Source organism: Nyctereutes procyonoides, unplaced genomic scaffold (genome assembly GCF_905146905.1).
Source record: "Nyctereutes procyonoides isolate TBG_1078 unplaced genomic scaffold, NYPRO_anot_genome, whole genome shotgun sequence".
NCBI classification, from domain to species: Eukaryota; Metazoa; Chordata; class Mammalia; order Carnivora; family Canidae; genus Nyctereutes; species Nyctereutes procyonoides.
In genome coordinates this window covers 11604426-11630517 of record NW_026575040.1, presented here as the reverse complement: position 1 = coordinate 11630517, position 26092 = coordinate 11604426, and the positions used below count along the sequence as shown (strand labels likewise).

At 40.7% G+C, this 26092-nt stretch overlaps 2 protein-coding genes across 8 annotated transcripts in view; both read left to right on the top strand.

Annotated features, from left to right (window-relative positions):
• Positions 1-11947, top strand: part of TRIP4 (thyroid hormone receptor interactor 4) — a 59037-nt gene extending 47090 nt beyond the window's left edge. For all 4 annotated transcript variants that reach the window (XM_055320147.1, XM_055320145.1, XM_055320144.1 and 1 more), the window contains 2 exons: positions 3542-3644; positions 11649-11947. In XM_055320147.1, the coding sequence (XP_055176122.1) occupies positions 3542-3644; positions 11649-11716 (171 nt within the window). In that variant the 3' untranslated portion in view covers positions 11717-11947. The remainder of the gene's footprint in view (positions 1-3541; positions 3645-11648) is intronic.
• A 4982-nt stretch (positions 11948-16929) lies between these two features.
• Positions 16930-26092, top strand: part of ZNF609 (zinc finger protein 609) — a 208308-nt gene continuing 199145 nt past the window's right edge. For 2 of the 4 annotated variants that reach the window (XM_055319673.1, XM_055319670.1), the window contains exon 1: positions 17226-17328. The gene's annotated coding sequence lies outside the window, so the exon portion shown is untranslated. Of the gene's footprint in view, positions 17045-17225; positions 17329-20574; positions 20592-26092 lie in introns of those variants that run through there. The other 2 variants (XM_055319671.1, XM_055319672.1) reach the window with 2 other exon arrangements.

Below are 26092 nucleotides of genomic sequence, written 5' to 3'. Positions count from 1 at the left end.
AGAGTTAACAGTATTTCTCAGTGGGTTGGTTGTAGGGGTTTTGGCCTGAACTGGAAGGATGGAATAGCGAGTAGGCTGGCTATCTATCCGTTCATTGATTATTCATTTTAAAGGGGAGTATGGATAAGAGAGGGGCAGGTTTGAAAATGAATTCAGGATCTCTATTTTTAAAATTTTTATTTGTATTGTGATAAAATATACGTAACATGAAACTTACTATTTTAACTATTTTTAAGTGTACAATTCAGTGGCATTAAGTACATTTACAATGTTGCATAACCATCACCACTATCCATTCCCAGAACTTTTTCATCATCTCAAACAGAAACTCTGTACCCATTAAATAACTCCTTCTCGGGCAGCCCTGGTGGCCCAGCCGTTTAGGGCTGCCTGCAGCCCAGGGTGTGATCCTGGAGACCCAGGATCTAGTTCCACGTTGGGCTTCCTGCATGGAGCCAGCTTCTCCCTCTGCCTGTGTCTCTGCCTCTCTTTCTCTCTGTGAGTCTGTCATGAATAAATAAATAAAATCTAAGTAAGTAAGTAAGTAAATAAATAAATAAATAAATAACTCCTCTCCCTCCTTCTCCCTGCCCCTAGTAACCTCTATTTTCTGTCTCATAAATTTGCTTATCCTAAGTATGTCATATAGGTAGCATCATGCAATATTTGTCCTTTTGTGTATGGTTTATTTCACTAGGTATGTTGTAGCATGTATCAGAATTTCATTCCTTTTTAAGATTGAATATTGAATAATACTCCACTGTATGTATATACCATATTTGTTCATCCATCTATTGATGAATGAAACTATTATGAATAGTTTCATTTATGAATGGTGGTGCTACATTGATTTTTAGTTTTTTTTTTTTTTTTTAAGATTTTATTTATTCATGAGAGAGAGACAGAGAGAGTCAGAGACACAAGCAGAAGGAAAAGCAGGCTCCAGGCAAGGAGCCTGACATGGAACTTGATTCCTGGTCTCCAGGATCATGCCCTGAGCTGAAGGCGGTGCTAAACGGCTGAGCCACCTGGGCTGCCCCCTGCTTTTAGTTCTTTCAGAGATATACCTAGGAGTAGAATTGCTAGACCTTATGGTAATTTTGTAATTCTTTGAAATAACAAAAACTAAACTGTTTTCCACAGCAGCTGCACCATTTTACATCCCCACCAGCAATGCATGAGGGTTCTAACTTCACATCCTTACCAACATTTATTATTTTCCATGTCTTTTTGTTTTGCTTTTCGTTTTATTGTAATCATCCCATGAGCATGAACTAGTACCTCATTGTGGTTTAGATTTGCATTTCCAGGACCTCATTTTTTCCCCAGTTTTACTGAGATGTAGTTGGCATGTAACATTACATTAGTTCAGGGTGTACAAGGGAATGATTTGTTATATAATATGTTGCAAAATGATTACCACAATAAATTTAGTTAACATCTATCACCTCTCATAGTTACAAATTCAGGGCCTTATTTTTTAACTCTGAGACTGAAGGTTGTAAACGTAGAGAGAGAAGGGGTTTGAGGCCTGACCCCTGAAGCACTCGCAACATTTAAAGGATGGGGTGATGAGCAGTTGGTAAAAAGCAAAACCAAGAAGAGAAAGATATCCTGGAAGCCAAGTGAGGAATGTGTTCAAGAATGAAAGAGATGAATTCTTTCAGTTTCTACAAATAGATCAATTAGGATGAGGACTGAGCATTGACCATTTGATATAACAACATGGAAGTGAATAATGATGATCTCTAGTTGACCAAGAATAATTTTGATGGAGTGATGGGAGTGAAAGCCCATTTATAGTGAATTCAAGAAATAGAGGAATTTGAAGTAGGGAGCATACATAATCTCAGTGAATTTTGTTATGAAGACAATCAGAAATGGGGCAGTAGCTTGAGGGATGTGGGGATCTGGAGAGATTTTGTTTTATGGCAGACATTACAGAAAGTGTGTTTAATGGGACTGATTCAATAGAGAGGGAACATTTATTGATGCAGAATAAAGACAAGAGAATGACTGAAATGGCTTGCAGTTCTGAAAAAGCAGAGCCATGAGCTCCTAGCAGCACTGTCCTGTGCCTCAAAACTCTAAGACACAGAGGGGAGAGAGTAGGAAAACTGAAGAGGTGTGAATTGTGACTGCTGCTGTTGTGGCCTCTGTAGAATTCAGTTGAAAGATCTTGATGGCAGCCTCTGGTTTTATTCATAATAAGGCACCTCAACAGTAACAGCTGGAACCTGCTTTTCTTTGAGTTCTAAAGATCTAGGGGATAAGGAAAGAAGATTTTCCTTCTCATCTTTAGTCTTTTTTTTCTACTGTGAACATTTTGACCTTGCCTCTGAATATAATTGTGTCTAATGCTTGATCTTAAGCTATGTTATATCAAAGTACATGCCACACCTGTCCCACACTGAAAGAAAGCCATGGTATGTGGGCAGAACCAAAAGGTGCTAAAAATCCCTTCTGTTTTCTCCACAGCATTACTTACCCCCTAGGACAGAGTGGTCAAGTGGTCAGTGAGAAAGTTTTAACTATTTATGTTTCCACTAGTTACAGAGAAATTTTAATTTTCTTATTTTACTGAAACCTCCATTTCTACTTTCGAACCTTAGGTCTTTAGAGGGCATATCTTAGCAGATGAAGAAGAGTGGAAAATAAGTTTATACCTGTGATGGTAGCTACTAGGAGAAAGGCTCCTTTAGTAAAGAAGTCTGACCCACAGTCATAGTCAACCTATGAGTCATATTTGTCAAACATGCTAAATACAAGACATAAAAGGTAGGAAATAATGAAATAACAAATCAGTTGGGCATTGCTAGAGAGCACTTTCTGCCAACCTTTGTGCCTGAAATTGTGATTGTGTGGCTAGCCTAGTCTTACTCTAGGTTCTGTGTCTGTCTTTGCAGAAGGAATACAAGTCCTAAGTATTCACACAGATTTGTGATGAAAGATCCAAAGGAGGCTTCTAAATAATTTTAAGAATTGCTCTACCAGTTACCTTTTCACCCTAAGTAAGTCTGGAATGCATCCAGCAAAACAGCGTTTGCATGTTCATACCTTTCAGAATGAATCATCTTCCTTCCTTTTAGTGAAAGAAGGGCTCTGTTGACTATTTCTGGCAGAATTTCCACAAATGTGCTATTTTTCTTAAACCTTCCAGTGTTTTACTCAAGTTAACCTGGGGGAGGGGTGCCCGATGTTCCCAAAGGAGACCTGTGAATCTCCCAACTCTCAGTCATTTATGCTAAAAGAGCACTCAGTTCTGATTCTTCTGGGAAAATATCAGGTATCCTTTTTTTAAAAAAGTTCCCATTATAGGAAGTCAGAAATGGCAGGTAGTAGACTGCACAAGACTGCTGTGCTAAGGCCTGGGGAAAGGTGAAGGTTTGTTCTGGCTCATTGAGCGTAATCCTCTCGACCTGACTGAAATGGAGAGTGCTATCATCAGAATGTTGAGGTGAAATCTGGGACATCCTTTGATCTCCCTGAAATTCAATATTTGTCCCAACTAGTCTGAACTTGTTATTTTTATATTTCGCAGTATCCAGACATGAGTCAAGAATCTGATTCTCCATTTGTTTTCATCTGCACAAATCCCCAGGAAATGATTGTGAAGTTTCCTATTAAAGGAAATCCAAAAATCTGTAAGTCACAAGCTTTGATGGTCTAATTTTCTTTTCTTTTTTTTTTTGTCTCGTGTCTCACCTGTTTAACTTTTTTAAAAAATCTTCTCTTTTTACCTTGTTTTATGGCATCTCAAGCTTTGGAAGATTAATATAATTATATTTATTGATGATAACTTTAATATTAACTACAGTATAGCCTTCCAAAGTGTACCTTGATCCACAATTATGGGCATGCTGTTGAATCACTCTAAACTTCCATTTATGACTCCATTACATTTGAGAGAGAGAGGGACACCTGGGTGGCTCAGTGGTTGAGTGTCTGCCTTCAGCTCAGGTCGTGATCTCAGGGTCCGGAATCAAGACCCACATCCAGCTCCCTTCGAGGAGCCTGCTTCTCTCTGTCTATGTCTCTGCCTCTTTCTCTGTGTGTCTCATGAATAAATAAATAAAATCTTAAAAAAACATATTTTAAGAGAGAGAGAGAGAACATGCACAGGCACGAGCAGGGGGCAGGGGCAGAGAGAGGAGAGAGAATCCCAAGCTGACTCCCTGCTGAGTACAGAACCCAAAGTGGGGCTCCGTGTCATGACCTCAGATCATGACCTGAGCTGAAACCAAGAGTTGGATGCTTAGCGAACTGAGCCATCCAGGTGCCTGCAGACCCTATTACATTTAAAATCCTTTGTAAGTCAAAAGAGTCTGCTTTGCTCCTTTGCACTGTTCATTCAAGAAAGTAGTAAGTGAATGCCAATGGCAATAATGATATTTATGCATTGTTCCTCAGTATTCAAAGAATAAGACTTAAGTTTGTGTCTATTTTTGAGTGTTTGGAGGCTCCACTTCCTGCTTTTCCTGTGCTTACTCTAGCCCTCTTGTTCTTCATTCTCTTTTTGAAACCTCTTGATGATTTATCTGTCTGTAACTTTTGCTTTATATATTTTTGATGATAGACCCTCTGCATATTCACTTCTTAATCACTTTATAGACTCTATTTTATCAACTTCCAACTCTTCTTCAACTCCCAGCTTCTCTTCCTCTGTGAAGTCCTACTGCAACCTCTTCTATTTGTTTTTTTTTTTTTTAGTTTGTTTATTTGTTTATTTTCATTCATTCATTCATAGACAGACGGAGGCAGAGACATAGGCAGAGGGAGAAGCAGGCTCCATGCATGGAGCCTGACGTGGGTCTCGATCCTGGGTCTCCAGGATCACACCCTAGTCTGAATTCGGCGCTAAACCACTGGGCCACCAGGGCTGCCCCAACCTCTTCTATTTCAAAGCAATCTCAAGAAACACAAAGTGGTGTCCTCTCTGTCTAGCTTTCTTTAAAAACAACCTCAACAAACCTTCCATTTGCTCATGTCAGTTACTATTTTGTGCCTTGATGACACAGCTTTCTCGTGTGACTGGATGATTTGGGGGCATGCGTTGTCTTCAGTTGTATACTACTCTACCTCACCCCGTATCTTGAGGACCAACTAGCCATTTGATAAATGTGTTCTGCAGAGAAGTGCTTCTCTTTTCCTTTCTTTCTCTTTTTTTTTTTTTTTTTTTAAGATTTTGTTTATTTATTTGAGAGAACGAGAGAGTGTAGGAGTTGGGGCAAGGGCAGAGGAACAAGCAGACTCCCCGCTGAGTAGGGAGCCCTATAACTCTTGACTGGATCCTAGGACCCTGAGACCACTACCTGAGCTGAAGTTAGACACTTAACCAATTGAGCCATCCAGGTGCCCTCTTAGAGAAGTACTTTTCACACTGTACTGCAAATAAAAATCACCTAGAGAGCTGTTAAAACACAGATTCCTGGGCCATCTCAGAAGTGTTACTGATGCTATTGCTCAGCTGACTACAGTTTGAGTAATACTGCTTTTGATCACAAAATAAAATGCTTGGAGTATGAATTTAGATTAATGTATATTCATCACAAAATTCAGGCAACACTCATGATTTATGAGACATATGTTCCTGAGATTCCTGCATATTAGAAAATCTGAACATTTTGCCTTTGACTTATATATATTATTTATTTCAGACTATATCCCAGCTGGTAGCTAAGTGGTCCTGGAATTTTTTTTCTTCCTCTCTACTATTTAGGATTTATTTTTTCTATTTATTATTTTTTTAAAGATTTTCTTTTTTAAGTAATCTCCATACTCAGTGTGGGGCTTAAACTCACAACTCTGAGATCAAGAGTTGCTTGGTCCACTGACTGAGCCAGCCAGATGCCCCTCCACTATTTAGGATTTTTTAAATTAATTAGTTTATTTTATTTTAGAGAATGAGAGCTGGGGATGGGGCAGAGGGAGACAGAGAGAATCTCAAGCCGACTCCTTGCTGAACATGGAGACCAACACAGGGCTTGATCTTACAACCCCAAGATCATGACCTGAGCCAAAACTAAGAGTCGAATACTTATTTATTTATCTATCTATCTATCTATCTAAAAGATTTATTTATTTATTTATTCATGAGAGACAGAGAGAGAGGCAGAGACACAGGCAGAGGGAGAAACGGGCTCCTTGCAGGGAGCCTGATGTGGGACTCGACCCCGGGTCTCCAGGATCACGCCCTGGGCCCAAGGCAGGCACTAAACCGCTGAGCCATCCAGGGATCCCCAAGAGTCGAATATTCAACCAAGTGAGCCACCTAGGCACTCTTCCACTATTTAGGATTTAAATCTTTTTGGGGATCCTCTTGTCTTTTCCTCATTGTTTTTGTTCTTAAAAACTTTAAAAAGTCATAATGGGCTTTATGCTTATTTCAGGGACAGCAGGACTAGAGAGAAATTGTGAGACTGTAGCTTCTTCCATAGTGGGCCAAAGTGAAACATTGGTCAGAAATAATAGCAAAGTTTAAAGAATAAAAGGAAAGGATGGATTGACCAATCCCTATGTGTCTTAGAAAAAAAAAATATTGTTTAAAGTAGGCTCTGTGTCCATCATGGGGCCTGAACTCATGACCCTGAGATCAAGAGCCACATGCTCTACAGAGTGAGCCAGCCAGGCTCCCCAGGAAAAAAAAAAAAAAAAAAAAAAAACTATTGAGAGGCACCATCCTACCTGAAGATTTAGTTTGGTGTGAAGTTTCTTTTTCTTTCTTTCTTTTTTTTTTTTTTAAAGATTTATTTATTTATGATAGACCTAGAGAGAGAGAGGCAGAGACACAGGAGGAGGGAGAAGCAGGCTCCATGCCGGGAGCCTGACGCAGGACTCCAGGATCACATCCTGGGCCAAAGGCAGGCGCTAAACCGCTGAGCCACCCAGGGATCCCTGGTGTGAAGTTTCTATTCCCTGTAATTCTTCATTCCTTCATCCTTCATTCCTCTATACCATCTCTAAAAATCTTACACTCGGGTGTTATATGCAACTGATGAATCAGTAAATTCTACTCCTGAAACTAAGAATACACTATATGTTAACCGAATTTAAGCAAAAAAATAAAAGTAAAAATAAAAATCTTATACTCTGCCAGAACTTCCTTACCATAGGCCAGAGCTTACAGCTGGAAAAAGTCTTTGCTCCCACTGCCACAGGCAAAAATACGTACTTAGCTCTTAATTTTTTTTTTTTAGATTTTATTTATTCATGAGACAGAGAAAGGAGAGACACGCAGAGGGAGAAGCAGGCTCCCCACAGGGAGCCTGATGTGGGACTTGATCACCCGACCAGGATTATTCCCTGAGCCTAAGGCAGATGCCCAACCGCTGAGCCACCCAGGCATCCCTTAGATCTTAATTTGAAATGCTTCACATTTTCTTCTAGATATATCATTACACCTTCGGCCCAGGGCATGATCCTGGAGTCCCAGGATCAAGTCCCACATTGGGCTCCCTGCATGGAGCCTGCTTCTCCCTTTGTCTATATCTCTGCCTCTCTTTCTGTCTGTGTCTCGAATGAATGAATTAATGAATGAATGAATAAATAAATAAATAAATAAAGTCTGTAAAAATAGATATATCATTACACTAAGTGGTTAAGGTCCATAGTATTAATATATTCTCTTTCAATTACAGCCCTATGACTTACATGCTTTTATTCTTGTTTTTTGTTTTGTGGGATGGCCTAGGAATCTTCTGTAAATCAGTTATATGAGATATATTCCAAGTTCTAAACTCTCACTTGCAAATAAGCTTTTAGAAATGTATCTGTTGTACCACATGTATATATGTATATATATATCTATATGCCTTGAAGTTATATATATTTTTTAATTTTTTGAGTGTAGTTGAAACACTGTTACATTAGTTTCAGGTGTACAATGTGGTAATTCAACATCCCTATATGTTATGCGGTGCTCACCACAACACAACCAGTAGCTACTACCTGTTATCATACAATATGATGACAATACCATTAACTATATTTTCTATGCTGTACCCTTTCATCCCGTTCCCTATTTATTTCATAACTGGAAGTAAAGGGGGATGTATTTTAATTTGTGCTTTTGGACACATAAACTTGAGCTTGCTTAACCTGGGGATAATTATGTTTTCTTGAAATTGAAATAATTCAGAAAGGAGCATTGTGCAATATGATATCACTTGGCTGTGTGTCTGCTCAAATTAGGAAATGCAAAAAAGTATAGTAGAATATCTAGGTTAAATGCTCAAAGAGATAAAGGAAATCGTTTTACTTTAAATGAACTACATGCTCTATAAACTCATGCAAATACTGCCTTACATGTTATGCAAAGCATGTGAAAATCCGTATGCGAGTTATATCGATTGACTCCAAATACTTTTTCCCCTTTTAACTTCTTGTCCATCTGCTGCACATGCATTTGATTTTCTTTTAGGTACCTGATTGAGGATGTGGTTAACACTGAAATGCTGCAGGTACTAAATATAAAAATATTGGGGAAATATCAAAACTTTAAGAGTATACTGTATGTTACTGTAGTTAACTGCCCAGATCCCAAGTCTTCAAAGACAAGGCTGAACTAGAACTCAGAGTTAAGAGTTCCTGTAGTCTGAGGGCAACTGTGATGACTGCTTCTTCATGCTGCAAGAAGCCCCAGTCCCTTTCGTTCATGGCTTGTAGCTGACCCAAGAATTTCTACTTTTGGCAGTCACTGTGGTAGGTGTTAGGGATGCAAAGAAGTCCTTACTTAAAATGAGCTCTCAGATTGCTGGCACATGTATGGTTTTCTTAGGCAGTCTAGGGGATGAAAGAATTTCTGAATCCCAGGGAATGCTCTGGAAGTCCTTTCTTCCTCTATATCTCTTTCCTACTATTAGTTTTAAATTTTATGACATCATCTCTGCAGCCAGGGATTAGTTTGCCTACCCACTGAGTGCTTTGCTCCTATGGGTTGATCTTGCTTGAGCTGGTCTCACTGAGGGCTTTCATAATCAGACGAGTTTTCCGTAGATTGTACTTGGAATGTTCTTAAACAGTAAAGTTTTGAGAGTGTCAAGAAGATAATGTCTCTTTTTTTATTTTTATTTTTTATTTTTTTATTTTTTTATTTTATTTTTATTATTTTCATAAATAAATGAAATTTTTTTTATTTATGATAGGCACACAGTGAGAGAGAGAGAGGCAGAGACACAGGCAGAGGGAGAAGCAGGCTCCATGCACCGGGAGCCCAATGTGGGACTCGATCCCGGGTCTCCAGGATCGCGCCCCGGGCCAAAGGCAGGCGCCAAACCACTGCGCCACCCAGGGATCCCATGTCTCTTTTTTTATATGAGGAATCTGAAATACATGTAGTTAAAAGACTTGCCCAGTGTTGTAAACTGAGATCATAAGAAACAGTTCTGAAGCCTCAGTATAAATATGACCACCCTTACTTTTTCAGAAAACTGAGTTTATGAAGCACTTTAACATATAGTATTTCAATGAGTTATTGGATTAAATGACTTAGTGTTTATATAGAAAACTCAGCACAGTGCTTGGTGTTTAGAAAGCACTTAATGTTAGTTGTAATTCTCTCAACTTTGCAAGTTAGTAGGAATTTTTTCTTTCATTTTTCAGTTGAGTAAATAGGTTTATAGAAGTTGTTTTGGTCACATCTTTCTATCTCTGGTTTTCCTGCTTTTTTCACTTTATCAGATTGCTTCGGAAACAAATTATTCCAATCACATTTCATTTTTAGGGCACAGTATCATAGAGCTGGAAGGAGCCTTCTGTTCTATGTAGTCCAATTTTCTCTTAGCATTGAAAAAGCTGAGGACAAGAGTGACTAGGTAACTTCCTCACGAATGGCTAGGTAGTCTCAAACTACAGCTAGGACCTCAGTCTTCTAACTTACTCAATGTAGAGAACTAGAAGTCTAGAGTCCTAGGTGGAATTCTGAATTCTGTCCTAGCTTGCCCTAAAAAGTTGAATGAGATGCAGTACTTCTTTATACCTCTGGGTACCACCATCTTTACAATGGATACTCATGTTTATCTGATATCTGCCAATTTTGGTTACTTAGTCCCTATGATTCAAAGGTTTTGAAATTTGTAATGTCTGCTTTCTTTAATTCATTTGATGAAAACATTTATTGAGCACCTACCATTTGGCGCTCACTATGGTAGTGTTAGAGATACAAAGGCAAACATGCCTTGTAATAGGGCTTTTTGCCAGATTGCTGGCACATGTTCGGATTTCCAGCTGGGCAGCCTGGGGGATGAAAGACTCCTAAATCCCTGGGAATACTCTGTGCTCTAAAGCCCAAATTAAAATCAACAGCATTGTGACTATTGTGGACAGTGTTCAGGGCATTGCTTAGTGATGATTTCTGAGGAAGCCCAGAAAATAAGTAATGTCATTCCAGAGACAGGTATACCACTAAAGAGATGAGAAGGAAAAAGAAAACAAAATTTAAGGAAACAGGGAAAAACTTGTTAGGTTGAGGTTATTTTTCTCACAATCTTTTGCAGTAGTCAAGACAAATCAAGTATTCTTATTTAGTTGGACAAAAGAGGGTATTGAAGTCTAGAGTGACTAAATGACTTGCCCCAGGTTTTACAGCTAATTAATAACAGACAATGGTGGACTAGCACCTGGATCTCCTGACTTCTAGTCCACTGCTCCTCTTTCTTATATACCTGATTGCTGTAACAAAAGAAAAAACATATGGGGGGCAGTTATGGGTGTGGGCTATAGTACACATGGCTGTCCTTGAAGGGAGGTTCCTTGTTTATTTGTTCATCTTTTTTGTTTTTTATGCAGAGACTAAACTGACCTGTTTTTGTTTCAGTTCAGTGTCAGTATCACTATTGACTTAACTGAGACTTTTTGTGGTAGAAAGCAATGTGCAAGACAGACAGGAACTTTGTTAAGATTGTCTTCATGAGATGGATAGTTCCTAAGGCTGCTACCACTGAAGCAAATTCTGTCCTGGTAGATTTGAGGAGTCAGAGGTCAGGGACCACATCAGCGAAGTACCTCTCATTAGGGTCACCTGGGACAGGAAGGTTGCTTGTTTTCTAACTTTAACACTTAGAAGAGTCATACAGCCTATGACCTTTGCCCTTCTTAGCTGGTGATAGGGGCCCTTTGTCAGTAAAGCATTCATGTGGATTCTACTCCACTGCTGCAGGTCACTCCCCCTATTAAGTCTGAGGCAGCAAAGGGGTGAACTGAACTGCTTTTCTCACTGTGAGGGAGGTTCATGCATTATGCTCAACCAGTTAACAGGTCAGAGGAATGAGTTTCCCACTGTGTGAAATGCTTTCCTTTATTATATGTGTGTATTCTTTAAAAACTTGCCTTAGCATCAGACATCCTGAAAAATGTGGTGTTCCCTTTGCAGTAGCTACAAAATTTAGAAATATTAACTATTTAGATTCTTTCAGCAAATACTCATTAAGTGTATGTGTGCGTGTGCCTAAGTTTGTGTGTCCTTTAAACAGTGTTCCCACTGCTTCCTCATTCTTACAGAATGAAACTCTGAAGTTTGAAAGTATCTGAGTCCTGAAGCAAGATAATTGAATGTGACAGGAACACAGTAACCAGAAGACCTGGGAGGCCATGAAAGATTTGCATTGCAAATATAAAAAATAAATAATGAGGCTTCTTTTTCTCCCTTACAGGGAAACTGGATTCCAAGATCCATCAAGGAGCAAAGAAGGGGTTAATGAAGCAGAATAAAGCTGTCTGACCCAGGAAAAAAGGAACTATACAGCATAGTGGAGTTTTGTGTACTAAAATTGCTATCTACTGGTCCTTTGGAATTGAAGCATTAGAAATCTAAAGGCTTGGCATTAGGCTTGATTCTCTCAGAATTTAAACTCTTACATAAATCTGTATATTTTTCTTAAAGAATGGGATTCTTTATGTAGTAGGTCAAAATCTTTGAATACATTATTTATAAAATGCTATTTTAAAAATTCTAGGTCTTTGACATTTCTCTCAGAATGGTATCAGAAGAGAAAGGACAAGTTGTAAATTACTTTCCTCTCTGAGGCTTGGATTTGAGATTAGGAAAATTCTTACACAGGTTAACAATTTTTTTGAGAGACCTCTTGAATTTTAAAGTTTCTTTTCAAAGTAATAGCCTGATTGGAGTATTAGGATGTTTGAGGAATCCTATATTTAAGACAAACCTGTAATGCGGTAGAAAGGAGTGGTTTTGTTTTTGTTCTGTTTTGTGTTTTGCAAAAAGGAGTTTTAACAAGTTTTTTGCTCTCGTCCAGCATCTCTTGAAGTGAACAGTCTTCAAAAAGCTGAATAACCATTGGCAGATTATTTATTTATTTATTTATTTATTTATTTATTTATTTATTTATTTTAAAGAGATAACCTGAAAAGGTGCTGCCACTTTGTTCCTTAGTAGGACATTAGAGGGTTAGACTGGGAGGAGATAGAGCAGAATGAAACTGCCCTATTTATTGTTTTGGATATTGCAAAAGCATCACTTGGATGGGGCAATTAGAAACACACTAAAAAATAAAGTCCCTTCAGTAAATGCATTCAAATACTCTCAAATACTGAAACCCAGCCCTTTAAACCATCAACCCCTCAGGAAGCTATGAGGTTTGGAAAAATAGAAGGTTGATTTGAAATGAGATTTTCACTCATCAGTCTGGCCCCCACTTAGCAAAGCACTTTTTTTTTCTGAAGCTGTTCAGTAAGGCTGTCAGAATCTCAGTCGCTGGCATCCTCAGGAAATTCATGGTCTTAAATGTGTATGTTCTGCTTTTTATAAAGCACCACCACCACCACACGAGGGAAGTTGGATTCCCTCCAGCAGTTGTGTGCATGACTTAAAAAAGAGAAAAAAAAGTACCCTGTGTTATGAAAAAGATTAATTTCCCCTTTCTTTAATCCTTCATATTCAGCATGTATTTGCATTGAAATGCCTCCACTCATATGCATTGATGTTCACTCAACTGTGAACCCTGCTTGTTGCATAGCTCTGGGCACTGGTTTTGTGGGGGCCTGATCACTCTGGATTCCCAGGGAAAACCCACCCAGTTCTCGTTCCGGTAATGCAGACATGCAGCATTCTCATTCTTTTCCTGTTCAGCTTCTATAGAGAAAGTGGAAAGGACAGCTAATGGAACTTCTTTGGAAGGCGGGAGTTGGGGGAAGGCTCATTCTGGTCTCCCGAAGACCCTAGTACTATTAATGAAGGCACACTAGGTTAATAGTTTACCAAGCAGTAGTACCATGAATTCTGCACAGAAATTGTCTGGTTTCCTGAATTCCAAAATAAAACCGAAAGGCAGGAGGTGAAGGACCTAGGGAACAACACGTTTTCTGCCTTTTTACGTGACTGACAGCTCAGCACAGAGGAGTCTGGATTGATTTTTTCACCTGGATAGATTGTGTGTGCATGCCTAAAGAAAAACATCAGGAGCTGCAAGAGTTCAGGTTATGCAACCATTTTGTGTGCTGTGATAAGAAAGTTTAAAAGAACATTACAAGTTTACAAGAACCCACCTCAGCATCCAAAATATGCAGCTGGAGCCACTAAGTAAATGGCAGAGTAACTTGGAAACTTCTTTTCATGGTTAGACTGTGAAAGCCTGTCTTTAGTTCACATGGTGGTGGTGTAAAGTCTGTCTTTTATTTGTAGGACACCGGGGAGGAAGTGTGGGAGAGACTGGGGGGTAGATGGCCCTCTGTTGCTCAGTGATGAATAGCATAATTTAAAGCCTAGTGGAAATTCTTAGCATCCTGAGTACAAACTCACCCAGGAATTGCCTTTCAGTGCTTTACAACACTTTGCACTGACCCTTTTAACTCTGGGACAACTTGGCCTGAGGGAAGTTTCACATTTCTGAGCTGGTTTTCTTTTGCAGCCTAAGTATCTGCGCCCCCTTTTGGATGATTGGGTCCAGTGGCTCTCAATTTGTATAGTACCTGGAGGATACAGGATATTGTTTTTGTTTTTGTTTTTCTAGGCAAAGCCCTATCTCAATTATGTAAGTTCAGAGTGGGATATATATGAAACTCGATACTTTCTCTGTCAGGATTTAGGAGGCTTTGGCTTTGCAGTCAGATGTTTGGAATGGAGTAAGGGGTTTTTTTGGTTTTTTTTTTTTTTGCTTGCTATACCTAATTTAGGGAAAGAGAACTAGGTGTCCCCTCTTCATTTTAAGCTGGGAGTTTACAGAAAGCCATTTTTCCTAGGGTGTAGCTGTGAAAAATTTAGACTTTAAAGATTACTTTTTCGAATAATTACAAAGTTATGGTTTTTATGAGTTATAACCCTTCATCTCTTTCCATTTTAACTGCTGTCTCTACTAAAGCTCATTTATGTGGATTTCATTTAGTTTGGTAAAATTTTTTTTAATGCTTTTGCTAGAACTCCTAGCCAAGATTGAGACAGTGTTGGGGTTGTTCTCTTGCCCAGCTAGAAAAGGCCAGTAAAAAAGCAGCATCTATTAAACTAGAGAAATCAACTAACTTCAGTTTATTAGGCCTAGGGGGAGGAAAGAAAGCTTTGTGATGAAGGAATTTTTTTTCCTTGAGATTCAAATAGCAAGTACACATCTGCTGTTCTCAGCTTCTGTGAATGTGTTTGGAGGGAGGTGATCCATATCACAGGCTCCAGCAGCAACAAGGGATCCAGCATGTGGAGGGCTTTTCTACTTCTCTCATGCGGAGAAGAAAGAACATAGCCACAGTTCCATCCTCTGACACAAAGAAACTTGTGTAAACGTCTGTTCATTTATATGTGTGCACAAAATGTGAATTAATTCATGGGGTGAAACTTGGTAAACTGATCAAATATCAGTTGTGACGATGGAGAGCCCAGAAAGAAAACCCAGTAAATGTTGTATTCTAGCTTGTAATCAGATAAATAGGGCTGGGGTCAGGGACTGTGGGAACGGAGAATCCATACAGAGGTATGACACAGGAAGGGAGTAAGATATTAGCACAAGGGGCAAAAAATGTCAATACAGAAGAGTCTAGAGCTATACTAATATGGTAGCCACTAGCCCCTTGTGGTTATTTAAATGAAATTAAGAAATCAGTTTTTCTGTCACAAATTTCAAGGGCTCAAACAGCCACATGTGGCTACTGACTTCTGAACTGGAGGGCACAATTAGAGAACATTTCCATCATTGCAAAAAGTTCTATGAGACAGTGCTTGTTCAGAGCAGGGGTCTGTACACTTTTTCTGTACAGGGCCTGAAAGCAAGTATTTCAGGCTTTCCAGGTCATACAAATCTCTATTACACCTATGGAACTCTGCTATTACAATGCAAATGAATCCATAGATAATGCATAAATGAATGAGTGTGGCTAATGAACCCATAAAACTTTATTTATGGACCCTGAAATTTGAATTTCATATTCTCACATCACAAAATACTTTATTTTTCAGCCATTAAAAATTGTAAAAATCACTCTTAGCTCATGGGACATACCAAACAGGTGGTGAGCTTGTAAGCCATAATTTGCCAACCCCTGGTCTAGAGGAACAGGAGGTCAAACCTTAAAGATTCTTTTAGTGTACAGGACATCAATCCCTTCAAAATTTTTGGTAGTTCTTCCAGGCTTGAGAACTTTCTTTGGCTTTGCAGTCAGATGTTTGGAATGGAGTAAGGGTTTTTTTTTGTTTGTTTGTTTGTTTTTTTTTTTTTTTTTTTGCTTGCTATACCTAATTTAGGGAAAGAGAACTAGGTGTCCCCTCTTCAATTGAAGTTCACTGTAGGACTGTTTATTTTCCTTTTCTTCCCATCTTTGCAGTCTTGTCCTCTCCAATGGTAGGGTCATGCTCTTCAGTAGATGACTACCTGAGTGTTGACCCTTAATTAAATCACATCTAAGTATAAAATACCAAATCCTACTCTTTGCTTACCTTCTAAGTAGTTGAATCCTCACTTGTAAGATTGCCAAGTAGTGATTGGAAGTGTGCTGTCACCTGGAATAAGTCCTGCCCTGTACTGTATTTGTACAAGTTGAATATTGGTGAGCTGAACATCCTACTCCCGGCAGGCTTACTGTTCGTCTTTAGCTCACCCCCTCCAACCACTCCCCCACCTTGTGTACTGTGTGTGTAGATGGAGAGTAATGGGGTTTTTTGACCTGGCTGTATCACCAAGTCACACACTATCTTGAGTGGCACTGTTAAAGGATGCCTCAGGATAATGGAAGAAAGGAAAGATTAAAAATTGCAGAGCTAAAATGATCAAGGACACAGGAAGGACATAAGAGGGACTAAGGAGGGCCTTGAGAAATTTGCTGTGGAATGAGGTGGAAGTTTTAAGGGAAAAGGTCATGAGTTTATGTTTCACAAATGAGAGGTGCTTGGAAGGGTTCACGTAAACATGGACTGAATGTCTGTGTAGTGCGCTGGGCAATCACACATGAATGAAAGGGAGGGAAAGGTAAAACTTACAGTCCTGAGAAATAGAATAGTGGGTTCGAGAAGGACCGCATAGGGCTTTTAGATAATAAAAATCAACAAGATTTGGTGAGATGAAAAGGGATGTAGATGAGAAGTAGGTATTTTGGAGAGGAAAACATGCGGTAATTCTAAGAAAAACTGGAGAACAAAGAATAAAAAATTAGGGGGTTGATAATTTTGCTGAACCAAAGGATAAAATGGATGAAACCATTATGAGCTGCGCTTGCTCTTCTGGTTCTTTGTGGATGTTCACGTTAGACCCCTCACGGTCTTTGCCTCTCCCCATGGTGGAGAGACCCCTACGGAACTGGTGCCTTGTGTACTTAAGGTATGATACTTCCCCCAGAGACCTCTCTGCGAGGAAGTCTGGTTCAGCGAGAGTTCTTTCCACGAGGAGAGAGCGTTAGGTTCGAGCTCTCCAATCCAGGTTTCTTCGAGTTTATCTGTATTTTAACCGGCTCGCCGGGTTTTCCAGCATTCCCAGAGCTACGACTCTAATCCGGGCTCCGTGTGACCGCGCATTCCGAGGCCCAGGATTTGGCTCTTTCATCCAGGTTCCGGGTTTCCCCGGCGCACTCCTGCTCCAGACTCCACAGCAGCCCGGAATCCGGATCCGAGGGCCCGGTAGTCCAGTTTCCGGGTTTTCGGGGCGGCCCTGGTTGTCCCGGATCGCGGCGGCGGCGGCGGCGGTGGCGGCGGCTGAGGGACCCGCGGCCCCGGACACAGCGGCACCGGCCGGGCGGGGCGGAGCGGCGCGGGGAGGGGGCGGAGAGCCGGAGCCGAGGCGGGGTGGGGTGGGGGGGAGGGGCCGCGGGAACGGATGGCGGCCTGGGCCCCGTAGCAGCGGCGGCTCTACGGCCCGGGGCCCCGGGCGGGCGGAGGTGGCGGCTCCCGGGACCGGCCGCGCGGTGAGTCCGGAGCTTTGTGTGGAGCCGGGGCTGGGGGAGGAGAGAGGCCGCGGCGCTGAGGGGGGCCGGGGCTGAGGGGGCCGGGGGCAGCGGCGCCTGACGGAGGAAGTGGGGGTTGGGGGGCCGGGGCGGAGCGAGGGGAAGGTGTGTTGGGGGGGAGGGGGGGTCGTTGCGTGGGTGGGGGAGGGGGCGTCGAGGGGCGCGGGGTGAAGTTCAAAGCGTGGCCGGGGCGGGTTCAGCCTCAGGGTAGGGGTGCCCAAGAGAGGATTAGGGTCTGGCCGGGTTGCGGGGACAGGCCAGAGAGTTTTAGTGGCGAGTCTGGGTATCTCGAGGGGGGCCTAGGGCGGCTGGGGCTGGTCAGGGAGTTAGGGGGGTTTAGGGCGAAGGGTTGAGAGCAGGACGTGTGCGCGGCCCTGAGGGGGGAGCAAGGTGGCCGGGAGTGTGCAGTAAGTAGGTTGTGGGTGTGTGCTCCTTCCAGTCTTCAGGTCACATTTACTCCTATCCTTTTCTTCAAGATGGAGGGATCCCTGGGCCTGGCCCTTAACTGCTCTCCTTGTACCCCCGGGAGGATTTGTGACCCTGTCCTGTTTGGAAAAACCCATGCTGCCCTCTTTTCCCTTTATGTGTAATTACGGTTGGATCATCTCTGTGCTTTGCTCAGATTCTCCTTCCTCCCTCTGGGGTTGAGGAGGAGGAGACACATCTGACCAATTAATGTGTGTTTGTGAAACAGGCAGCAGCAAACAGTCATTTCAGCTTCTAGGAATTAGGCTCACACAGGGTGGAGAGATCAGAGCCCTTCAGGGGGAATATTTCTGAGCAAATCACAGATGATTAAATTCTCTAAGAAACAGCTTCCTACCTAAACGAGAGTGGGAAAGGTGGGGGAGAAAGCCTGTCTGTTTCCAGCCATGTGTCCAGAGCCCCAGGGGTTGAGGAGAGTCCCCAATCCCCCACAGGCCTCTCTTTTCTGTACTGGGCTCTGCTCTGCAGCCTTGAGTTAATTTCACCCCTGCTGCTTTGTCTTGGGGGAGGGAGTGCTGGTTTAGGCTGTTGTGAGGAGATGACTGTTCTGCTGCCACACACAATAGTCTGTGTCATTTTATCGGGAGTGCTACCCCAGGGCTGAGAACTGCTGCTGCAGAGATAAACCGGTCCCTCTCACCCGCCTATTGTGTACACAGTGAAGGTCATAGGTTCAAGTCTTGTCTGAGAGCTTTGGATATGCTCCATCTCCCAGGCTCCTCAGTGCCATTTTCTTCCTTTTCCAGACTGGGGCTTGCCATTGGAGGAGGCCAGACAGAAAGGCTCTTCTTTTTGAGTGAGGAACAATGCAGAGCTCATTGGCACACATTTTTCAGAAGAATAGGGGATGCCAGCCATGTTGTGCCTGCCTCTTTGGCTAGCCTGTACTAAGTTGTGGAGGAATAGTGTCTGGGAGACTCAATCCCGATGTTTGTGTCAGACCTTTAAGGAAGAAGACTCCAGGGGGAGGTTTCCACTCTTGTGTGAACCATCATATTTAATTCTTTTTATAGAGATGGGACACTCAACAGTGATTTTTGCTTGTTTAGGAATACCATCAAAAACCTTTGCAGGGTTAAGATAAGGAGTCAAGGACCAAGTCACCTTTCTAATGGTGACTTCCTGGTCAGCAATAATTGCACAACAAAAAAGCCACAGAATTTGCCTATCTAGGCAAGGGCTGTGGAAACAAAACAACTTTCCTTTCAATCTTTAATTCCAATGAAAAGACATGACTTGCTCATTGTGCAGAAAGGTCATCTCTGCCTTTGTATTAGGGAGAAATTTGTCAAAATGATGAACATAAAAATCATTTGAGGTCTTGGGGGGGGGGTTTAATGAGAGAAGGATGAGAACAAACTAGAAGAAGCCCTTTCCCCTGTAAATATCTCATAGAAGTGCCCAGATAGTATTTAGGTATTATTAGTTGGGTAAAAAATTATTTGGGATTAGAAATGAGGTTTCCATTTAGTATATTAAAGAAAATTTTTCTTTAAGAAGAGATTAGAAATCAGACTCATTGTGAGAGGGCAGTTGCACACAGTACATAATAGCCAACCATATCCTATAGGGTATTGTTGAATAGGAACTTCAGCCTTAGGTTTTGGTAGAGGTCTTTCCGAGGTGCCGAGTGATTATGTTGCCTGCCACATCCCTTGTCCCTTTATTTCAATGAGTTTCTTAAAATGATGACTCGCCACTTAGGTGTTGGGCTTTGTTGGGAGGAAACATGTTGTTCTTGATGACAAAACTGTTTAAAGTCTTACTAGAAGTATTGTCTGCCTTTAGACTGTTTCCAACTTACCTGTCCAAGGTCTCTGAGTGAAGCCTCAGCTAAACTGAGCCCAAAGCATTTTACTCATAGGTTTGAGCATTCATTCTGAATCCTGTCAGGTGACAGTGAAGGCAGAAGCCTCCTATTAAGTTTGCCCTGATTAGACTTAGTGGTTTGAGAGTTGGGCCCTTGCCACAAGGAGTCTTATGAGTCTTCTGATTATGACCATCTTTCAGAGAGCACTTTGGGTTTTTTGTTGTTTTTTTTTTTTTTTGGTAGAAAATGTTTCCTTGTGAGAGGTCTAGATAGCTGGGCAGATTAGTGCTTATTTTGTGGAGGATATAGGAGCATAATTTTGGCTCCTGGTAGTAATTATGTTGCAATTAGCATATAGCAACTAAACGACTGGAACAGGATAATTTGTTGAGGGGTTTAAGCAATTGCTCTGACGAGTAGAAGTGCCACTCCTTACTTATTGACTCGGAACACTACTGCCTGGACTGAGCCATGGAGACTTAAGTACAGGGATGATGTGTGATCTCCAGAAGTTCTTCCTCTCTCATTCCTGCCGGGTACCATAGCACTTTCTACTACCGCTTTCTTCTGCTACAAAGGTAGCTGAGCAATTGTTACTTCCCTTGAGGAAAGCCAGTCATGGATGGGAATACTGCCAGACAGATGGGGCCACTCTGAGATAAGGCAGCCTTATGTTGTGTGGCAAGTTTTCTTTTCAGCAGCTGAATCCTCACTTCTACTTGATTTTTAAAAATCCGTTTCCTTTAAAAAAACAAAGAACAACAAGAACAAAACCCCACAAAATACAAAATCACATAGTGCACTAAATACGCCTTCAAGATACCTCATAAAAGTTGGCTGTGACAGACAAAATGAAGATCGGTGCTGCTGATTGGCAGGTTCTGGGCCCACTAAGTGCCAGTGAAGGACTCTTTTCACTAGGGAACAGGTAATTCACCAAAGCACCTGCCTAGCTGGGCATGTGGAATTGGCAGCAGCTGTGCAGCTGAAGAGGGATTATTGAGCAGGTGGTTAAAGAATCACATGCCACAGTGACAAGAAAATACTGAGTCTTCCGTGGTTTAGTTTCAGTTCATATGTGTGAAATTGCTCTTTGTTTCACATTTCTTAATGCCTGATACAGGTTTGTTAGTGAGACGATAATGAAAGAGAGTTAAGAGATTCTTCTTTCTCTGTGTTTCTTTTAGAATACTGAGTAATATGCCTTAGACATGGTCCTACCCGGCCTTATTATATTTTTTGATTTCTGGTCTTATGCCCTATGAATGGGAAGGAAATAGTGGTAATTCAGTTTTCTAGTGCTTGTTTATTAGGGGGAAATGGGAAGGAGAAAATTCTTTGCTTTCAGTGTGGTGAATATGATTTAGCCCACTGGGAAAATACCCAGCAGGTTTTATGCAAAGGATATAATTGACTTTTTGTGTAGGTCTACCTGACATGCCTCCCTCAAGAAATTTGCATGTGTTTTTATTTTATGAATGTAAATCTCCATATGAAGTTTGCATCTCTTCAGATGTCCTGTTCCATTTTTAGTTTCTCCCAGCATCTTTATAACTCTTCTCTGGGGTTGAGATTAACATCACTGTTAAAATCAAATCACCTCAAGCCAAATCACGTTAAGAAATACTTCAACTACATATTTATCTTAAAAACAAGTATAGTATTTCCTATAACTTGAAGGAGGACTTTCTATTTTTAGGTTTTTTGCAAATTCCCAGGTTTTTCTTGTAGATTACCATCATCATCTTCTGTTAATATTTTTCTTTCACATGTTCGTGCCATTATAGAAGGCAGTGCCATAGATCCTAAAATATGAACAAGTAACTTGGGTGTTTATTTTCTTATTTTTTAGGGCCCTTTGGTTATTTTCTGTGTTAGATCAACACAACAGGCTGTGTGCTCCTGTTGAATCTCTCTCATTGAATTCACTGGATATCAGTTAACAGTTGATTGAAGGGAAATAAGGATATTAATTGTTTAGAGTTCAGAAATCCCTTTTCCAAGTGGAGTGAAGGCTCTAACTTGTTTTTCAGAGGGATACAGAGAGAACTTTAGATACATAGAGTGATTGATTGATTTAGGGGAAAAGGAGGCAACTGTATGAGGCAAAGATGGGGACATTTGCAATAATCTGCTTAAACCTAGTTCATAACCTAGCTTTAAGTGGAAGCCTAGCAGTTATTTGTATAGTATTCACTTCTAGGAAAGAATATAAACTTCTTTATTTGCCCACATGAAGCCATCACAGTTGTTTGTTTATATGTTTTAAACTGTTCACAAACCACCACCATATACTTTCCTAGCATTTTCAGTAGTTTGCTTTCTCATGCTTCTTCCCCTCCCCCATCTCTCATCCTAGTTCCCTGCTCTGAAGACTTCTCCAGCAGCTTGGAAACACTCTAATTACTGTAGCTATTATAGTCACAACCCAGATCTTCCACCTCCTTCCCACTCACCCCTTTCTGTCTTCCTTCCCCCTCCCCTTGCTCTAGCAGCAGGAGTTGAACTGCAGTCTCATGAGCACAGTCAGATCTGTGAATGAGCTTTATATCTTGTCAAGGCAGAACTCCAGATCCAACAGGGCTGATTTTTCATGGTCCTCTTGCTGTTTGTTCTTGGATCAGAGTCCCAGAAATAAGAGATGGCAAATACCTATTAGGTCATATCTAGTCCATCACTCAGGAGCAGACCTCCAATCTTTCTCTTGTCTCTGTGAGAATTTTTTCCTTCTTTCTTTTGCAGGTGAGAGCTGTCTGATGCCAGGCAAGCTCTGAAACTGCCTTCTTTTTATTGTGCTCTCTGGTCATTAGTGTATGGCTAACTTTGCTCTCTTAGATTTTTATTCTTACACCGTTTTCATGATTACTTGCTCCCAGCAATCTCTCTGTATACCCTTCAAGTTCAGTCCTTTTTGACTGTTGGCACATTTGTGGGTTCCTTTAGTGCCATCAGTTATCTATACCAGAAGTTATCATTTTCCAGACCTTTGTTTGCCACTGGGGTCATTGTGCCCTTGTCTTGAGGAGGTGCCTTTCACAGACACACAGGACACACATCCTGGCACATAGTAATAAAATGGTTCAGAAAATATGTGTGAGGTGATGTCCTTAGGAGACCCCTGGGTTGGCTGAACAGGTGTTGCTGCTTTCAGTTTAATTTGGGGTACTTCCTGTTCTAACCCTTTGCTCTCCTTATGTGGATGAATTTTATTTTTGTGTGGCTTAGTTCCAGTTAAGTTATTGTCTGATTTAAGAGTGTTACGTTTTTTCTTTGCTAATCCAGTTTTTCAAAGCCTAGAATAGGTGTCATAAAACCCCAGTTCTCATCACTGATGTGCTTCTAACTAGCTGTGTGACCTTGTGCTAGTCACTCCACTGTTTTCACTTTCCTTATTTGTAAAATGAGTACATTAAGGTTCCATTTAGCTGTAGAATTTTATGATGCTAAGATTGGAAGAACAGGACAAATTGGTTGACATAAGTGAGCAGTTTTTTTTATTACTGTGTCAAAAATATAGTCCGTATACAGAAAGGCTAATGAGTACAGCCTTAGTTCTCTGGGGCTTTGACCCTCACTTTTTGATATGTTTGTAAAACTTATGCTGTACATTTTTTACTAGGCCATCTTCTTTTAGATGGTCTTATACACTTATTGTGCAGGTTCACTAGCTTGTCAAATATATTTTTTTTCTAGTCTGCTCAAACCATAGGAGTGGGAATTAGGAAGCTGTAGAAAAAGAACCTCAGCTTGTGAGAAGGAAATTATACCTCAAAAGATTTGCTGGAAGTAATTTTGTGTGTTAAGCCAGCAATCTAACATTTTAAAATCTCTTATATCTGAAATCTTTGGGCCAAATAGGACTGATCGTGGAGGTGTGTTGGGTACTTTTCCATTTTTGACCAATTAGTACAAAACTTGCTTTGAATTAACTTCTTGGGATTAAATATGATTGCCTGCAGTGTTTTGTTTGGAAAATAAAATTATGTGATTTTTAATGCCAAAAATGCTAACTTGATGACATTTGGTGAAGTATGACTAATAGGGAAGATCCCTTAAATGCCCTGTAAAAGGGACTGAGGGATAAAAAGCTGGTAGGTGATAGTAGGAATTTTGGAATTGACAATAATATTAGGAAATTTGCTTTAAAGTAGTTTAAAGGAATAAAATTGCATAACCAATTAATTCCTCAAGTAAAGATTTTATCAGCATTTCCTAGTTAATTCTTGGCTTGGGGACTTCCATTTGAGTGTTATGATGGTGGTCTTACAGCCTTTCTTTGTTAACATAGCAAAAATCACGTTTAATCTACCTTTGAACATTAGAAGAAGCATTCACTGTTTTTAAATTTGCATTTAAAACATCCATTAGTCTGTAATAGAAAAATTTGGTGAGTGGAACTATTGTTTGTTTTGGACTCAAAAAAAGTCCTAGGAGTGCTTTGCTTTGTTCCCAGCCATCTTTAGCATATTACTAATTTTTGGGTAATCTAAAGATTATTTTGGGAAGTGCTCCAATTGAATATGAGATTTTAGAAAGGTATATATTAGAAATCTAAATTGTTTTTGTAGATGGGTTTTTGTTTTGTTTTTTAAGTGTCAGGTGATGTATAGGGTATTAAGATGTGTAGGGTATTGAATTGGACAAGTGGCCAGAGTAGATGCCATGCAACCCTTGGTAATCAAACCATACCAGGAATGAAATCCAGATCCTGGCAGTTAGGCCATATTGCAGGTTTGGTACTGCATTGCATACTTGTACCTGTAGTTTCTTAGGCTGTAGTTCAGTATTTGTAGGGGAAGGCAGCAGTGTCTGCAATATTCTATGTACAAAGTACAGCTAGTGGGCTTTTGGCATGTTACCAAAATGTTCCTAGCAACATTTCTAGGTGGACACTTTGGGTTTTGTTAGGATGAACTTTCACTTATGTGAGCAGAAGTGGATGTTCTTCTAGAATGTACCTTATACATTTCAGTTACAAATTCTAAAGTTTGATGTGAAACTCAGCATTTATCTTTGTTCTCGAAGTAATCCTTCTAGAGCAATCTTAAAGAATGGTATTAGAAATGGAACTATAAAAAGAGAAATTGGAATTGTGCAGTCTTTGGGGGTATATGAATCTAAAGGAAGAGAGAAAATTTTTTTATTTGGCATCTGCTTTCAAATGTACCTCCAGTCCATCATTTCTGAAACCTGCCTACTCTTTTCTCTCCTAAGCATTATACTTCTTCCAGTTGCCATGCACAAAACTTTGGACTCATATTTGGTTCTTTTTCTTCCTCTCTACCTCATCTAATCATTCACTAAAATTGGATTATTCTAAATATCTTGCATTTAGCGTTGCTTTTTCACCTGACCTAGTTCAGGCCTTCATCATGGTTAATGTCTCTTTCTGTATTTCATATTATAGACTGCTGCAATATTATTATAATTTTTTTTTAATATTAGCTCAATGCCCAACGTGGGGCTTGAACTCACAACCCTGAGATCAAGAGTCATCAGCTCCACCATTGAAGCAGCCAGGTGCCCCAATATTATTACAGTTTTTATTTATTCACTCAACTGATGGTTATTGAGCACTTAAGTGTCAGACCAGACATGGTCCCTTTCCTTTCAGGACTTGTAAGTGTAGTTGGGGAGACCAACAATCAACTGATAAATATATGATCATGAACTAAAGTACCCTGAAAGAATTTGGTTCTAGAAAAGTATATAACAAGGAACCCCAGTGCAGTTGTTTTATGTTTTTTTTTTAAGATTTATTTATTTATTCATGACAGAGAGAGAGAGACAGACAGACAGACAGAGACATAGCAGAGGGAGAAGCAGGCTCCCTGCATGGAACCCAATGTGGGACTTCATCCCAGATCCCGGGATTATGCCCTGAGCCGAAGGCAGACGCTTAACCACTGAGCCACCCCGGCGTCCCTTATCTTTTTTTTTTTTAATTTTGTTTTGTTTTAAGTAGGCTCCATGCCTAGCATGGAGCCCAACATGGGGCTTGAGCTCACAAACCTGAGGTTAAGACCTGAACTGACATCAAGAGTTGGATGCTTAACCAACTGAGCCACCCACATGCCACTTTAAGTTTTATTTTATTATTTTTTAAGATTTCATTTATTTATTCATGAGAGAGGGAGAGAGAGGCAGGCAGAGAGACAGGCAGAGGGAGAAGCAGGCTCCATGCAGGGGGAGAGAGACAGGCAGAGGGAGAAGCAGGCTCCCTCCAGAGAGCCAGACGTGGGACTCCATCCCAGGTCTCCAGGATCAGGCCTTGGGCAGAAGGCGGTGCTAAACTGCTGAGCCACCCGGGCTGCCCCCCTTTAAGTTTTATTTAATAATTTTTTTTTTTTTTTTTTGTAATCTCTACACCCAACATGAGGCTCAAATTCATGACCCCAAGATCAAGAATTGCATGTTCCCCTGACTTAG